Raw genomic sequence first — 17784 nt, forward strand, 5'->3', positions numbered from 1 at the left:
CGGGTCCAGGGAATAGGGCGGAAGCTAGCACCGCCTCTTAAAGTTGCCGGGGCGTTTCGGTGTGCCGCCTTGAGGGCTGCGGACCGCGGCTCCTTTAAGCGTCGCCGTGACACGTGTGTGAGGCGGCGGAGGCCCGGATGGTGCGTGTGCGGGGCCCGTGCAGAGCAGACGCCAGCGCTGCGGGCCTGCAGCCGGGCTGGCAACCGAACCAGCTGAAGGCCGGGTAGGCTGGGACCGGGTTGGGGCGGTGCGAGGGCCGGGTGGAGAGCTTCCGCCCGGCGGGGCGTGGGAATGTGACTCCCAACGGGGGGCGCACCGGCGGACGCTCCGGGGAGACACGGGTGTTTGTCTGCGAGGGGCTTGGGGTCCACGGAGAGGCACCAGGGCTGCACCGTCCTCAAGGGACTCCGGGGTCCACGGGGAGGCCCCGGGCTGCGCGTCCGCGGGGGTCTCAGGCGTCCACGGGGAGGTACTAGGGCTGCGCCGTCCCCGAGGGCTCGGGGGTGCACGGGGAGGCTCTGGAAGTGTGTCCTCCGTCCGGGCTGCCTCGGGTCTGCTCTCTGCTCTTCTCCACACACCGGGAGCGACCCGCGGTGCAGTGGAGAGCTGCCCCGGCCAGGAGCCCAGGCGGGGGAGGAGGCAGCAGCCCGTGGTGGTGTTAAGCACAGAAGCATCATTTATGCAGAATTCAGACTTTCTTTGGAATGGTCTAAGTGCAAATAAAGGGGAGGGCGTTCAGTTTGGCAGCAGAGTTGATATCTTGTTTGTTCTCTTTTAGTAAGAGATGTGGGAAAGCTCACCCCTGGAGAGGGTAACGTTCCTTATGGTCTTGGTCGTGGTCATGGTCCTGGTGAGGGGATATGGGTACAAGATGTGAGTTTTTTAAACACCTATTTCTTAGGCCGCGTAGTATTGGGTCTCCTCTGGGGTTCTAGGAGCTAGAGCAGCGTCCTAAAACAGAGACGGATGAGCGAGGAAAACATCCTGGCTCTGACACAGTCCACTGTCTGTAAGGGATGCGGAGAATCGGGCCTCCAAGGAGAGGGGCGCTCAGTTTGCTCTTTCCTGGCTGGGGACCGATGCTTGCTCTGCAGAAGAGCCCCCTCTAAAAGCGCCCCAGGGAGGCCCCAGCCCTGTGCAGTCAGGGGCTCCTCCCCGCCAGCACGTGGTTGACCCTGTGAGTCTCCAGTGCATTTTATGCTGGAAAAATGCATTTAAAGGGAGGAGGGAGAGAAAACGGTCTTGAATGGTGATTTAAGGAAGCTTTTTTTGAGTAGAGGTAGAAATATGCACAGATAAGTGTGAGAGCTGTTCCTGGCCCGTGAGGAACGTGCACTGGAGAGAGCATCCTCCCTGAGTTGTGAAGCAAGTGTGTACATCAGAGGGCTTGTGATGATTATAGGGACATTTTTCTCTGGGTTGTTGCACCTCAGAAATAAATCATTTTTAGGTTGTTGCTTAATGTTTCGGGTTGAATTGGTGATGTAGAGGTTTGATCTTCCTGTTGAAACTTGAAAAATTCTGTTTGTTCAAAATCTCTTGACTCCACATTGAGGAGTGGGCTATGTGGAATGAGTGGTTGTTCTTTAAGTTATTTATCTCGAATTAAATTGGATTAAATCTCCCAAGTTCTGTTTATCGTCTAGCTTCGAGAGGTTCCCAAACCCATATCCGCCCATGACAAGAGTCCTTAGCAACGTGTGATCTTGACGAGAAGAGGGACATTGTAGGGAGTTTTCATGAAACAGAAATCTTTACAGATTGACTTCATTCTGAGATCATGTTTATTATAAATCTTTTGTTTTTCGTTGTTTCTTTCTTTTTTTTGCTGTTAATATGCTTTTACTTATGGACATCAGACATGGTATGTCTGAAACTTGCTGTAAAGTAATGGGGGCTCAGGAGAGGAATCGACTGGTCTTACACAATAATGATTGACACTGAATTAGGAGAGCATGGCAATTCCCTGTGATGTTCTCGCTACATTGTGAATGAACATTTTCACAGTAAAAAGTTTGTTTTTTTTTTTTTTTTTTTTTTGCGGTACGCGGGCCTCTCACTGTTGTGGCCTCTCCCGTTGCGGAGCACAGGCTCCGGACGCGCAGGCTCAGCGGCCGTGGCTCACGGGCCCAGCCGCTCCGCGGCATGTGGGATCTTCCCGGACCGGGGCACGAACCCGCGTCCCCTGCATCGGCAGGCGGACTCTCAACCACTGAACCACCAGGGAAGCCCGTAAAAAGTTTTTAAGTACCTTAATTTTCCGTAATCACAGTGATTGTGGTTGGTAATTAAGAAAAAAAGAACAAACTTAGCTGAGTGAAAATTTGGCAACTCTCATTGCGCCATTTTTTTGGGAACTCTTACTGGCTCATGAAATCTGAAAGTTGGAGGTGATTATCTGTTACCTCGTAGTCTTTGCAAATGTGATGGAGTCTGGAGTTGACTGGTGTGTGGGGAGATTTTTGTTCACTGGGCTTGTCACCGGCGTGAAGGTTAAGGTATGGAACAAAGGGCAGTGTTTTCATATCATGTCCATCGAAATCGTTTGTAGTTATTTAGCTCAGCTCTTCACTCTTCCTAAGTCCTGCACTATCCATATTCCTTCCGCCTTAATGCTGACTGTTCCCGGTAGATGGTTGGCCTTCCTGCTCCGCATCCAGGGAGTGGGACTGATGAGACAGCGGGAAGAGAGCTGGCCTCATGTGATGCTGTGTACATCCCACAGACTCTGACACCCATTCTGGACGACACGCTTGTGGCTCTGGTGATTGAACAGGCCAAAGCCTGGGAGCACGTGATTTTGAGGGCCCAGCACCACACCTGCCCAGTCCGGCCAAGCACCTGACCCCATGCTGCAGGAATAGCACACCCAAGTTCAGACACCCCAGGTAAGCCCACATGTGGTCCAGCAGCCATTGTTCAGTTGGTGAGAACTCTTAGATAATTCCCCTTAGGAAAGCTTCTTTCATTTTTTTCATGTCAAAGAACTTGTGCTTGCTTTTTTTTTAAATAATGGTCTTACGTTTCTGTTCCTTACAGAAATTTTTATAGAAAAAGAAATTCGATCCACATACAGAATTAGGTGCCCTATAACCATAAATCTGGATGGTTTACCAGGAGGTACTGGACGGGGTCCTTCACTTGAGCAGAGTTTTGGATCCACCTGACTAGTTGGGTCTCCTGGCTCAGGCCAGCGACCACATACCCGGGGGAAGTCATCATTTTTCTGATGGGAGTAAGCTGTGTAAGGAATTATTTTCCTAACTGTGACTCATATAGTCCTTGAGCTTTGGCCAGGGTGGTCGAGTTGACAAGTAGTGTGTGCAGTTGGAGGTGATGGGGATTTCGGGTTTGTTACAGTTTCTACACTGAGGCTTTAGGGACTGTTCCGCAGCCAGCGCTCAGCTCTCACCCAGTGTGTGTCTCCCCATCAAGCTCACAGGCACCTTTGACACTTGTTTTTTTTTTTCCTATTTTACAAAGAACGGTGTCCGGCAGTCACAATGATTGTCCCTGGAGTCTATAGCTAATCCATGATGGAATAACCCAGGCCTGCCGCCTTCCAGAGCCTGAGTTGCCGTCACAGCCCCTGCCTGCTCTGTTCCCCCACCCTTAAGTTTAAGCGTTTTGTGTACACCATTCTAGTCCTATTGCTATCTTTTCTCTTCTCCCTCACTTTTAAAAAGATAATCTATACAAGCACTACCCAGTAACACAAGCCACAAGTATAACTGAGTTTTACAGTGGCCACATTAAAAAATAAAAAGAAGCAGGTGAAATGAATTGTCACAATATAACTTATTTAACCCAGTGTACGTAAAATATGATCATTTCGGCATATTACTAGTCTTAAAATTACTGAGATGTTTTACATTTGCAAACTGAGTCTTCGAAATCCAGTGTGTGTTCTACACTTACAGCACACCCCAGTTTGGAGCAGCCTCATTTCTCCTGCTCAGTGGCCCCATGAGGCTTGTGGCCTTTGTTTTGAAGAGTATCGGTCTGAACAGATGAGGGTGCTCTTCTCACTCTCCATGCGAATTCCTTTATTACATGGATTTGTGTGTGTGACCAGAGTGTCTTGTGAGAATTAGTGTTTTCCTGGTTTTGAGCAGACGTTAGGAGCACATGGTCACCTCTTGAGGGCAATTGCACCGAGTATGATGTCCAAAGTCACTTGATGGTACTTGTTGAAGAGAAGACGCCGAGAAGGTAGTCTCGCCTCCTCCAGGCCGTGTCAGTCCGTTCAGTGCTGTTTGCGGAGGCACTTTGTCTTTTTGAGAGGAGAAGCGTGGGCGTCGCTGTGTCCAAGTGGTCAGTACCACGTCTCGTGTCACCCTTCCTTTGGAAGGTTGGCAGCCGATCCAGAGCCGCTTTTATGGTGGGTCACATCCATAAGGCCCCGGAGGGGGTTGTCAGGGAAGGGATGCTCTGTTCCTGGGACCCGCTTCCCCGCCGCTCCGTGTTCTCTCTCATCCCCACAGTGGTGCACCATGCCCATAGTCGACAAGCTGAAGGAAGCCCTCAGGCCTGGCCGCAGGGACTCGGCTGACGATGGGGAGCTGGGAAAGCTTCTGGCCTCCTCTGCCAGGAAGGTCCTTCTGCAGAAGCTGGAGTTTGAGCCAGCCAGCAAGAGTTTCTCCTACCAGCTGGAGTCACTGAAGAGCAAATACGTGCTGCTGAACCCCAGGACAGAGGGAGCCGGCTGCCACAGGAGTGGGGATGAGCCGCAGGCCAGGACACAGGGTACTGTGAGAGGGCCTCGCTCTGTGCTGACCAAGTGGAGGGATGAAACGTTCACTGATTAGTAAGACCAGAAACAGAGTGTGGTCACTTGTGAATGTTGTGCGTGGGGTCAGTAGATTTTAGTTACGGAAGTAACGGTACAGGGTTGGTCAGAAAGAGATCTGTGTCCTTAGAGGTTCAAGAGCAGGCCTTGGAAACTGGACGGAGAAGGGGGGTGGGCTCAGAGTGCCAGGGCCCAGTTCTACCAGCTGCTGGTTCTCAGAACCTCATCCTCTCATCCACAGAGGGGTCCTGGGGCGCTAGACGGACGCCGTCAGGGAGAGCCGTGGGGTGACAGGTGTTCTCCTGGGCTTCGGCAACGGGAACCCAGTCACCCCCGGATGCTGCGTTCTGAGCACGTGCCCACTGAGTGTGCCACGCCACTTGCTCTGGGTGGTCTGCCTGGGCACGGAGTCAGACGGCCTCCTCTCTCCCATCCCTCCCCCTCCAGGCAGCGAGCACGCGTACGAGAGCTGCGGTGACGGCGTCCCCGCGCCCCAGAAGGTGCTCTTCCCTGTGGAGCGGCTGTCGCTGCGCTGGGGGCGCGTCTACCGTGTGGGCGCGGGGCTGCACAACCTCGGCAACACCTGCTTCCTCAACTCCACTGTGCAGTGCTTGACCTACACGCCGCCCCTGGCCAACTATCTGCTCTCCAAGGAGCACACGCGAGGCTGTAAGTGAGCGCCGGGGGGTGGGGGGCTGTGCACACGCATGGCTGCGAGTGTGCACGTGCAGTGGGGTGGCCCTGGGTCCTCGGGGCCAGATGGTCTCCTAAGTGGACAAACCCGTGTGCTCACGGAGCTGCCAGTTCAGCCCGGGTCCAATTCAGGAGTGAAGTAGTAGCTGATAGATCCTACATTTGAATTGTGCCAGCTGCAGGATGGGCGGTGAAAGAGAATCAGGGTAGAGTAATGGTCTCTAAACTGGTCTGAGAGTAATTACCTAAAGAGAGAAAAGTTTTCAAAAGGTACCTCCGAAATATGTGTATTCGATTGTTTTATACACCTGTTTTTGTAGCAATGTTTTATATACATTGTAAAACATCCTCCAAAGTGGAAATTGAATGTGGGTAAAATAAAGAGGAAAGAAAATATAACTTATGCAAACTGAAGAAAACAAAGTCTGAATAGCCTTTCAACCATTAACAAAATTAAATCAGTGGTTAAAAATTTTCCCATGAAGAAAACACCAGGCTGAGACAATTTATGGGTAAGTTTTATGAAACTTTTAAGAAACAGATCATTTCAATGCTTCCTGAACTTTTTCAGAGAAAAGAAAAAGAGAGAAAGCTCCCTAGCTCGTTCAGTGAGGTTCTCTTCACTTGGATAACAAAATTAAACAAGCACAGTATAAGAAAAATTACGGTTCCCTCTTGTTCATGAATATACATGTAAAAATTCTAGGTAAAATACTAGCAAATTCAATAGTCTTTTAAACACTGTGAGCAACTTGTGTTCATCCTAGTAACACAAGGATGTTCTAATATCAGAAAACCTCCAAATGTAATTGTGGAGCCAGTGTAGCACAGCAGTTACAAGCACCACTCTGGAAGCTGGCCTGCTGGGTTTACATCCTGGTTCTGCCACCCAGCGACTGAATCCTTGAGAATTACCTGACCTGTTCCTCATCTGCAAAGTAATAATAATATTTCCTTCATAGCGTTTTTGTAAAGCTTAAGTGAATTATGTAGAGTGCTTACGATAGTACTTGGCACCCAGTAAGTTCTACATCCGTGACTGCTAATCTTGCTACCTTAGTTGCCATCACTTTATTAACAGATTAAGAGAGAAAGGTCACTTGAAAATAGATGCCCAAAAAATTGTGATAAAGAAAACTCTTAGCAAAGTAGCAACAGAAGGGATTTTTTTTTTTACTAATACTGATAAAAGGTATCTAGCAACAACTACAAAAAAGCATTCCAGTTAGGAAAATAGTAGAAGCACACCTTTTAAAATAAGGAGAGAAGCAAGGGTGGCCACTCTCTGTACTTGTGTTTGATATGCTGGTCCTGGCCAGAGCAGTGACACAGGAGACAGGAGGGAGTAACACTTTTGTTGGTTGAAAATGATATTCCTGCACAGCAAAACAAGGAATCCATAGACAAGTTAGAAATTCGGGGGAATAAGAAAGAAATCTGGCACTATGACTAGATATAACATCAATATACAAAAAGTTACTTGAATTTCTCTACACCAAACAAGGAATTATTTTTTTTTAAATTTGCTATTATAGAAAATTGTGTAACAGCAACAAAAATGGTAAGTGTCGAGACCCAAATTACCAAGATATACATAGAAAACCTTTCCTGGGAATTTAAGGGCATTATATGATAACCTACACACATGGAGATCGCTGCCTTCACAGAGGGAAGCCTCAATATTATAAAAATGTTGGTTCTCTCCCAAATTGATGTAGAGATTGTTGTAGCTCCAGCTGATTCTAAAATTTATGTGGAAAAGAAAAGCAAAGGACCAAAATCACCAAGACACCTGTGAAGAATATGAGAAGAGGTATACTCTAGTAGCTGTAAAGTCTTTTTGTAAAGTTAGAGAAGTTAAAATGGCATAGAATTGAGTCAGGGAGGGAGGTACTGACCGATGGAGAGACAGCCCAGAAACAGAGCCACGAATGCGTGGACATGTGGCATTACACACCATTTTTTCACATATACATGTGTCTCCTGTTTTAAATAAATGGAACTTAAAAATAATTAGGGCTTACATATGGAAAAAATGAAATAGAATCCCCATTTCACAGCATACTCACACCAAAAAATGGATTTAAAACTTCTCAAAAGGGCTTCCCTGGTGGCACAGTGATTAAGAATCCTCCTGCCAATGCAGGGGACATGGGTTCAAGCTCTGATCTGGGAAAATCCCGCATACCACAGAGCAACTAAGCCCGTGTGCCACAGCTACTGAGCCTGCGCTCTAGAGCCCGGGAGCCAGAACTACTGAGCCCGCATGCCACAACCTCCTGAAGCTCTCATGCCTAGAGCCCGCGCTCTGCAACAAGAGAAGCCGCCGCAGTGAAAAGCCCGCGCACTGCCACGAAGAGTAGCCCCCACTTACCGCAACTAGAGAAAGCCCGCGCACAGCAATGAAGACCCAACACAGCCAAAAATAAATAAAATAAATTTTTTTTTAAAAAAAACTTCTTCTCAAAAGTAAAAACAATGCTTTTATAACAGACGTGAGCAAGTATCTTTCTGACCTGGGTTGGGAGAAAGCACTAACCATTTAAAAAATTGATGAATTCGGCTGCATTAAAATGAAGAACTTTTGTTCATGAAAAAAGATTAAAAGACAAACGGAGCTACAGACGAGGAGATGACACCTGGGTGCATAAACAACGAAGGATTGGTACCAAGAATATATACAGAACCACAAATCAGCAAGGAAAAGAAAAAATGTTAAGAAATCGATAAACATTAGGAGCAGGCATTTTATAGGAGAGGAAACTCATGGTCATGGAGCAGAGGAGGAGATTGCTAGTAACCTTGTAACCTGGGAGACGCTTTACACCTTTGTGGTCAATGAGGATTCGGAAGTCTGACGGTACTGAAGGTCACAGAGGATGGAGGTCAGTGAGATTCTTTGTAAACTCCTGGTCTGAGTTGGCATAACTGCTTTGGAAAACAGTGTGGTTGTTCTCTGTCTTATAATCTACACTTAGCAATTCTACAGAAAAGCTCTGATATCTGTGCACCAGGAAACCTACAGCAAAAACCTTTAAGCAACCCAGGTGCCCATCAACACAATGGGTACCTGAATTATATAGGCACATGGTAGACTGTTATATGGTAGTGCAGAAGAATGGATTCGCTGCATGAATGAGTCTGAATAGCATAGGGTCGAGTGAAGAAAAAGTCCCAGAAGACTTCATGCAGCATGAATTCCTATTTATAAAATTGAAAAGCAGACAATTTGTTGTTTAGGTGTACGTATATGTGATAAAACCTAAATAAATAAAAGTGATTTTTAAAAGTAGGTAAATAATTAGAAATCAGGGCAGAACCAGAGGCAGGGACATGGGAGCGTGGGAGGAACGTTGTTATGATAAAAGTTTGGGATTGCATGACGTGTTCAGGGATACTAGTTATACTATTAAAAAAGAATGAAAGAAGCCCAGGCTATGGGAACGACTGTATTATTTTAAATGTCTTGTAATGGTTCACAGCAGCACTAGCTACTATATCAAGGCACAGTGCACACTTCTAAGATGAAGTTGATTATACATCTCTGTTTCCAGTAGTTACCTTGTTGATGGCTAAGGTTGATTTGGGTGGACTTCACTAAGGTTTGCCTGGGTTGCCTCTGTTTTTATCTCGTGACGTTGGCGGTGAGAGCCTCTCCCCTGAGCCTGTAGGTCGCTCTGTCGTTTTCTTGTTCCCTGTGCTTCCACTGTTGGTTTCTCTACAGGAATCTTTGAGCTGTTCTCAACTTTGCAAGGGTTAATGCCGTTAAAAGTAGGTAACATCTGTAAGTCCGTGTAACCTGGCACAAGTAAGTTGTAGTATATGGGGGCAAGGGTTTGAGTTGGGAGCAGCCCCTCCTCCTGTGAGCAACGCAAGCAGACCGGTGTCCCTTCATGTCACTCTATGAAATGTCAGTAAGCCTTACTTTCTTGGCTTTTTTAGAGTAAAATGTATTAAGAGAAGTTTTAGTATTTTTTTCCTGGCACCTGACTGGATCCCCAGGTGACCCCTGAGTGGGCTTGGGCTGTCCTCTCTTCCTCGAATTCACTGTTTGAAGATTCTCAAGGGTTCAGGGAAGTATGGCGGAACATGACAAGCGGCTGCTTACACGGAGCCCCAGTCCTGCAACGTGCCTGGACCACTTCAGGATCTATCCACAAAATAAACACTGTGTAAAATATCCAGGAGGATTAAATCCTATTCTTTCGTACATTCTTCCCCAAATATAAGTAGCAGTGTCCCCAGAATCATGGATACAACTTTTATGATACATTTTCCTAAATTACCTGAAGAAAGTGTCCACGGGCTGTTTAAATTAAACTTGCGTATTACCAGGGATTTGGGAAATCCTGTTTCAGGTATTTCTGGGTGAAATTGTTACTTGCCCTATTTTTTTTTTTTTTTTTTTTTTTTGTGCCGAGTCACAGGGCTTGCGGGATCTTAGTTCCTGGACCAGGCATTGAACCCTTGGCAGTGAAAGCGCCGAGTCCTAACCACTGGACCACCAGGGAGTTCCCAGTTGCTCTATTTAAGAGTGATGATTTATTAGTCTAAAAGTCTCAGCATTTTAGATAATGATTAGAGGCTTAATTTCCACACGACTTTCACAGGAGTATCTTAACGTGAATTAGATTTTGTAAATGGGAGCCCTTTTTGTTTGCTTAACATTTGTTATGTTTGTTATCTTAAATAACATTAGGTTTTTGCCTAAATTTGAGCCTTCTCCACAATTATTGCCATTTAAAAAATAAAAGTAATGAATGGATATAGTTAAAGAGTTTGAGAAAACTGTAAAATGAAAAATAAAAGCCTCTCCTTCATGTAAAGGCATTAATCACATGAATGGTTTTTTGACTTCCCTCCAAAAAGAATTTTTTGTATAAATACTAGCATTTTTTAAAAAATAAAACTTTTTTGCATTATGGTAAGTACATATAACATAAAATTTACCATTTCAAGTGTACAGTTCAGTAGCATTAAGTACATTCACACTGTCATACAAACCATGACCACCATCCATCTCCAGAACTTTTTCAAACTGGAAGTCCGTCCCCATTAAAAACAATCCCCCCCCAACCCAGCGCCCATCCTTGGTACCCTCCATCCTACTTTTTGTCTCGGTGACTCTCACTGCTCCAGGTAGTTCATGTAGTAGAATTACACAGTGTTTGTCCTTCTAGGACTGGCTTACTTCACTTAGTATAATGTCCTCAAGGTTTCTCTTTGTTGTAGCAGATGTCAGAATTCCTTTTCTTTTTAAGGCTGAGTAATATTCCACTTTATGTATAGACCACATTCTTCATCCGTTCGTCTGTCAATGGGCACTCAGATTGCTTCTACATTTTGGTTCTTGTGAATAATACTATAAATGTGAGTGTACGAGTATCTCTCTGAGACTCTGCTTTCCCTTCTTTTGGGTAAATACCTGGAAGAGGATTTACTGGATTATATGGGAATTCTATTTTTAATTTTTTGAGGAACTACCATACTGTTTTCCACAGTGGCTGTACCATTTGACATTCCCACCAACAGTGTACAGGGGTTCCAGTTTCTCAACATCTTTACCAACATGTGCCCTTTTCGTTTGTAGATACTAGGATTTTTGTGTGTGTATATGGTAAACAGGCTGCATGCTGTTTCATTTTTAAATTTGAGATAGGTCTAAGTAACTGGGTGATTGGAGGTGTTCAGGGGGAGAATAATGGATTGGTGTGGATTTTGTGTTAGGCGCTGGGTCTGTTTAGGAAGGTCGTGTACTACATACATGACTACAGTATCTTGTAGAACTAAAGGTGTGCTTGCCCTTGGACCCAGAAATGTATCTTGTAGGTATGTGCCTTAGAGAAACTGACATGCGCACAAGAACCGTTCACCACAGCATTTGTGATAGCAGGAAGGAGGGGGAGGTTGACATGCAGGAGCAGGGGGGCCGTGTGGATGAACTGTGGTCCGGAGCAGGGATTAAAGAGCAGTTTGTTACATTTTATAGAAAGTGAGCTTAAACATGAAGCTGCGGTGTCCTAAGTGAGTGCCACGTGTGGAATACAGCGAGTCCATGAATGGGAACAGTGGTGACCTGGTTGGGGAGAAGGATGCAGCACGTGGGGAACAGGGTTGTGAGAGGTTGAGAGGGGAGTTCGACTGTCACACCAGTACTTAAAAATCACCTAAAATGGGGTGTAGTCTTTGCTCTTCTCTATGTATTTTTAAGATCATAATTGTAAGTAGAGGTAGAAGCATAACGCTATCTCGCCTAATTCCTGGGGGACAAATAGTTTATCCAGAGCACGGGGACTGGCCGCAGCCTGGGGGCCCCATCGCAGCCTGGGGGCTCTGTGTGGCCCACCGCCGGTCTTTATGGACCCGTCCGCACCGTGTAGGTGTCGCCTGGGGCCGCTGGGGTGCCAGAGCTGCAGAGTTGGGCCATTAGGCTGGGGGAGCATGTGCCCGGGGTCTCCCCAGAGATGGCCAAGCCCCCCTGTCTCCTGGAAACCTGAGCAGAAGTTCCTGCACTGAAGAGCACATGAAGGGGGTGTCGGGAAGCCCAAAATATTCTAGCCTGTTGACCATGTGATGCAGTTTGGAAGTCAGAGAAAACATTGTTCTAAACGGTGCTTGAAAACTCAGACTCCTTGGGCTGGGTTGCGGCCCAGCCCACGACTGTGGAGTGACCGGGTCCCGGGTGCTGCAGGCGGTGCGGGGGCTTGGGCCGGGCTGTCGGGCTCCTGCTGTCTCTGCTGGGCGGGAGGCCATGTTGTCAGCTCTCCTGGGAGCTCTCGCCTTACCACGACCGCCTGTCCGTGCCCGCAGGTCACCAGGGAAGCTTCTGCATGCTGTGCGTCATGCAGAACCACATCATCCAGGCCTTCGCCAACAGTGGCAATGCCATCAAGCCCGTGTCCTTCATCCGAGACCTCAGAAGTGAGAGCGGCTTCCTTCGGCGGGGCGGGGCAGAAGGGAGGGCTCGGGAGGCTGCACGCACAGAGTATAGTGGACTGAGTGAGCCCCGGGGCTGGATGTGGAACAGTGCACACCAGGTGGTGGTGATCCCCGCCCTGAAGGTCAGATGGGTTTGGCCAGGCCGGGAGCTGTGTGTCACGGGCCTGGAGGTGGGGAGCAGGTAAGGAAGGGCTGCGGGGCCTTTTCTCAACGTCAGAGAAACCAGTGTCCGTGTGCTGTGACAGTCAGATATCTCCCTTAGCAGAAAAGATGGGCTCATTGGTTTTTGAAGCCCGTGTACTGCAATGACATGGTGATAACCTGCCATGGTCTGTATTGGCTCCTGGAAAACCAGCTTTAGTTCATCAGTGGATCTCATATCCTTAATGCTTGGTGTTCATTCATGCTTTCTGTTAAGTGTAGAGGGTTTAAGCCCTTAGGTCTCATTGAGAAGATAACTGCCGTGAGGGTGGTACCTGGGATGTAGGAAGCCAGGCAGGCTCCTTTTCGTCTCCTGGGTTTAGTCCTGGGTCTGCTAGGAGTTGGCGATGAGACCGACAGGAGTGGGACGTTTGGAGAGCAGGCAGGAGCTCTTCCCTTCCGGCCTGATGCTTCTTCCTTTCCTCCTTAGAGATCGCCCGGCATTTCCGCTTTGGGAACCAAGAGGATGCACACGAGTTTCTGCGGTACACCATTGACGCCATGCAGAAGGCCTGCTTGAGCGGCTGTGCCAAGTACGCGCTCCTCTCCCCGCCCCAGGCTGCCTCTGTGGACCTTAGCCCCGTGGCCCTGAGCTGAAGCTCCAGCAGGGGGTCGCACTGCTTCCCAGGAAAGGGCTTCTCCTGCTGCAGGGCAGGTGGTGGCCATCTCTGTCCCAGCAACTCATGGAGGGAAATGCCTTTTTTTTTTTTTTTTTTAATGTTTATTTATTTATTGTTGGCTGTGTTGGGTCTTTCTTGCTGTACGCAGGGTTTTCTCTAGTTGCGTCAAGCCGAGGCTACTCTTCATTGTGGTGGCTTCTCTTTGTTGTGGAGTATGGGCTCTAGGCACTCGGGCTTCAGTAGTTGTGGCATGCCGGCTCAGTAGTTGTGGCTCGCGGGCTTAGTTGCTCTGTGGCAATGTGGGATCTTCCCGGACCAGGGCTCGAACCCGTGTCCCCTGCATTGGCAGGCGGATTCTTAACCACTGTGCCACCAGGGAAGTCCTGGGAAATGCTTTAATAGATCTCTTCGAGAATCTTACACTACTGACAGGGACTTTTCCCATCTTTAAAAAAATCACCTCATTATTTTGGTACTGAGGATGGGGATGGTAGGAATTATTATGTCTTTATGGAAGAACTTGAAAGGCTGCAGGAGAACCTGAGGGTAAGGAGATTATGATTTTTGAGGTTTCACTCTGCCCAAATTTGAGAGCATAGACAAATGCACATGACGAATTGATGGTTGGTTGCTTAATCTTCCCGTTTGTAAAACAGCTACTGTCAGCAGTGTTTTTGTATCATTCCTGGGTTTTTGGGTTCAGAGAGAAGAAAGGAGGCAGGAAATGCTGCCTAGGCTTGGAATAGAGCTGAGTCCTGGACTCTGGAAATACAACTCAGTAGTCATATCTGGAACATCCTTTGGGAAAGTTAGTTGAGTTGTAGCCACGAGGATGGGAAACCTGTTTCAGCGGATGAAACTCTGATGTCATTAAACCTGACCCGTAGCCCAGTAAAGTGATCTGTCTTTGGTGACCCCGCACTGGTTGGGAAGTTGGGACTCTCCCCTCGGGAACACACGATGACATTGCTTTTGCTTGTGTTAAAGGCCCCTTTTCCCCTTAACGCCTGGGAATGTTTCTCGTGTTCTGCTTTATGTATTTGATGGTACGGTGCCCTTTCGGGTGCCAGGTTGTTGGTGTTCTCATGTCTCAGCCGCCCCCTCCCTGCGGCCGCACCGCACACACCCCCACCCCTGCTTCCTGTGCCCCTCACTCCATCTCCTTTGAGTCCCTCCTCCATGTGCCCCTCAGAGAAAGAAGAAACAAAGTTCAGTCTTTCTTTCTTTTCTTGAGTTCAGTGAACTTTCCCTCCCTTTGGTTGTTTTATCTTAGTTTTAAGGCTTGTTCACGGTGTTCTTCCATCTCCCCACATGCTTGTTTGGGGTCTTCAGTTCAGCCTGGAGTTTGTGTCGCTGTCTTCTCCTGATTCATGTTGCTTCTGGGGGGTCTGATTCTCATCAGTTAAGGTGTCAAGTCTCCTTCACCATTTTCTACCGGAACCACCTTTGCTTCCGTATCACGAGGATTTGGCGTCGCTCGGCCCTTGCTTCGGGCGCCCCCTTCTGGCCACACAGCGAAGCACACGCTGGAGTGGGCAGCTTTTCCTCTGGGGGCAGAAGGGGCGTGTGGCCTCAGTATTTTTATGTTTCTTGTTCAGGACCCTGGTTTTCCCCTTTGTTCTCCTCCCCGGCACCCCCTGCTCCCCAAGAAGCCTGCCTGCCTCCTCCTGCCCAGTCACTGCATTGGGGGCTGCCTCCCAGCCACATCCTGTTGCCAGGACGCTTGGGAGCCTCACCTTATAGGAGGTACCGCACAGGCCTCAGGGCCCCTCGTCCCTTCTCCTTTCCCTCCCTCCCTCTGGGATGTTCAGTGGGAGCGTCTGGGGTAGCTTTTTTGTGTGTGTGTGGTACGCGGGCCTCTCACTGCTGTGGCCTCTCCCGTTGCGGAGCGCAGGCTCCGGATGCGCAGGCTCAGCGGCCACGGCTCACGGGCCCAGCCGCTCCGCGGCATGTGGGATCTTCCCGGACCGGGGCACGAACCTGTGTCCCCCGCATCAGCAGGCGGACTCTCAACCATTGCGCCACCGGGGAAGCCCTGGGATAGCTTTTTGATCTGGCTTTATTTTCCTACTTCTGGGTGATTAAATGTCTGTGCTGTCCCTGCTTCCGGCTGAACCGAGGGTGGGTCCTATGTGGTCCTCTGGGCTCCTGTCCTGACGGGCTTCCGGTGACCTGGGGGGCGACCTGGAGTTCAGCAGCTGCATCACACCCAGAGGCTTTCAGTCTGCTCTGAGGTTATGTCCTTGCTAGTTTGGGGACCTAAAATGCCCCTTCTTTGATGAGTGGTGGTGACAGTACAGATGGTGGCAGTTTTCTTTTCCTAACTTGCAGAGTAAAAATCTGCTGACCCTGTGTTTGTCCCCCACATGTTTTGGAGCTATACTCTTCAGTGCGTCTGGGCAGCGTGGCCATGAATAGTCGTGTGTCCTGAACAGGAGGCTGAGACCAGGGCGCCTGGCTCGCTTTGCCGGTGGTGGGAGGTGGCCGCCTGCGGAGGGAGGTGCGGGGTTAGCAGTGCTCACGCCGCCCCCCACCCCCTCCAGGAGGCAGAAGCATCTGCAGGAGGTGGTGGGCAGGAGAGTGGGGCCTGGGTGGACACGGGGAAGCTCTTCCTGGTGGGGAGTGGGCCTTGCCACCTAGTGCTTTTGTGGCCCAAAAGACCAAAAGTTCAGCTGCATTTGTGTCCTGGAGGTCTCGGGGACTCAGGACAGTTGCAGAGGAGTGGGTCAGATTCGGTGGGTTGCAAGCAAAACCAGGAGCAGAGGCTAGACGAAGGGTATTGTTTCCAGAATCTTCGTTACGTGAGTCACTGTGGGTGCAGGCGCTGTGCTAGGTGCTCTCTGGAGCTCTGCTTCGCAGCTCTGGGGCTGGGGGTTTGAATGTAGGTCTGCCGGACCCTAAAGCCCACGCCTGTGTCCACTGCTGTCCTGCTGAGTGGGTTCAGAGGGGGAGTTTGTTCCTGCACCCCCCTTCCCCAGAGGTGCGCGTGTGCGGTGCCCACGAGGGACTGCGGGGCTAAGCTGGAGCAGGGAGGGGTGGGCCGGGGGTGGGGTGATATATAGGTCCACCCGGCCTCTTGCTCCCTGTGCCGTGGGAGGTGAGGCTGCCTGCTAAGAGGGCAGCTGAGGCGGCTGCTGTGGGGAGCAGGCCACGCAGGTCAGCGCGTGCAGAGGCCTCCAGGAGGAGCTGCCGCTGACCAGGTGGATCTTTCCCATCCTCGCACTGAGCGGGTAACGGCACAGGGTCTGGCGGGGCTGCCGGCCTGCTTCTTGGCCCCTGTCCTCCCCCTGAAGGTCATGGCCTTTCTGCAGGTTGGATCGTCAGACGCAGGCTACAACTTTGGTCCATCAGATTTTTGGAGGCTATCTCCGATCGCGAGGTAAGTGGAGAAACGTTCTCTGCCCCTTCTTGTTGGGGATTAGAGTATTAACCAGAAATGCTTGGCATTGGCACCCAGGCTGACCCGCCAGGCCCAGGAGGCCTACAGCCTGGTTTGTGCACCGCAGCCCCGCCTGCTGCTTTGCTGGGGGCGCCATTCCTGGGAGGGGGTTTGGAGCAAAGCATCAGGAGCCTGTGGATGCGGGTGGTGTTCCTTTTCCTCAGGCTCCATAGTTGCTCAGATGTGGCCGCTGCCCTTGGGGTGGGAGTGAGCGCCCCTGGGGCAGCTGGCCAGGCTGGGAAGGCACCTCGGGGTTTGCCCTCCTCTCCTCCTGAGCACTTCCCATTCCAAGATTTCAGGGGGCTGGTGAGCTGGTGGTCTGCCTCCAGTTCTCAGACTTGGAAAGGGGGTGGTGCCCTGGAGGCCCTGCACCCACCCCACTGCCCCCTTTGTTCTCTCGCAGTGAAGTGCTCCGTGTGCAAGAGCGTCTCAGACACCTACGATCCCTACTTGGATGTGGCGCTGGAGATTCGGGTATAGACCCTGTCATGCTGTTTCATTTGCATTAGGACAGGGAGGCCAGAGGGCAAAGAACCCAAAGAACAAAAACCTATGAGGGGGCTTCCCTGGTGGTGCAGTGGTTGAGAGTCGCCTGCTGATGCAGGGGACACAGGTTCGTGCCCCGGTCTGGGGGGGCCCGTGAGCCATGGCCACTGAGCCTGCGCATCCGGAGTCTGTGCTCCGCAACGGGAGAGGCCACAACAGTGAGAGGCCCGCGTACTGCAAAAAAAAAAAAAAAAAAAAACCACACACACACAAAAACTATGAGGCCATGTGATCCAGGTAGATCAGGAAAGAAATATTTGGAGTCCTACATTTTCGTGTATTTCAGCCTAGCTATTTCCCTCTGTGTGTTCTATTTCTTTCAAAAACAAGGGGGAAAATAATGCAGTTTTGTGCCCTGAGGCATGAATAGCGGCCACACTGAGTGCAGGGCTTGAGCAGGGAGGTCCGGTGTGCTGCGGGCAGCTTTCACACAGAGGCTGCGCATTTCGGAGCGGCCTTCCTTTCTCCCGGCTCTGACTCTGCAGGAGGTGAGCTCACCTCAGCCTGAGGTCTGGACCGGACACTCTGAGGCCTTGATAAACCCCTGGGGCTGTGAT

General features: G+C 49.8%; 1 protein-coding gene across 2 annotated transcripts in view; it reads left to right on the forward strand.

The window, feature by feature from the left end:
• Window positions 1-17784, forward strand: part of USP36 (ubiquitin specific peptidase 36) — a 35247-nt gene continuing 17463 nt past the window's right edge. Inside the window, exons 1-8 of one of the 2 annotated variants that reach the window (XM_059048492.2) lie at window positions 1-223; window positions 2726-2888; window positions 4485-4746; window positions 5237-5458; window positions 12293-12403; window positions 13053-13155; window positions 16554-16621; window positions 17085-17155. In XM_059048492.2, coding sequence (XP_058904475.1) covers window positions 4494-4746; window positions 5237-5458; window positions 12293-12403; window positions 13053-13155; window positions 16554-16621; window positions 17085-17155 — 828 coding nt within the window. In that variant the 5' untranslated portion in view covers window positions 1-223; window positions 2726-2888; window positions 4485-4493. Of the gene's footprint in view, window positions 224-2632; window positions 2889-4484; window positions 4747-5236; window positions 5459-12292; window positions 12404-13052; window positions 13156-16553; window positions 16622-17084; window positions 17156-17784 lie in introns of both variants that reach the window. The other variant, XM_067020620.1, reaches the window with a different exon arrangement.

This window comes from Kogia breviceps, chromosome 19, assembly GCF_026419965.1.
Source record: "Kogia breviceps isolate mKogBre1 chromosome 19, mKogBre1 haplotype 1, whole genome shotgun sequence".
Classification (NCBI taxonomy): Eukaryota; Metazoa; Chordata; class Mammalia; order Artiodactyla; family Physeteridae; genus Kogia; species Kogia breviceps.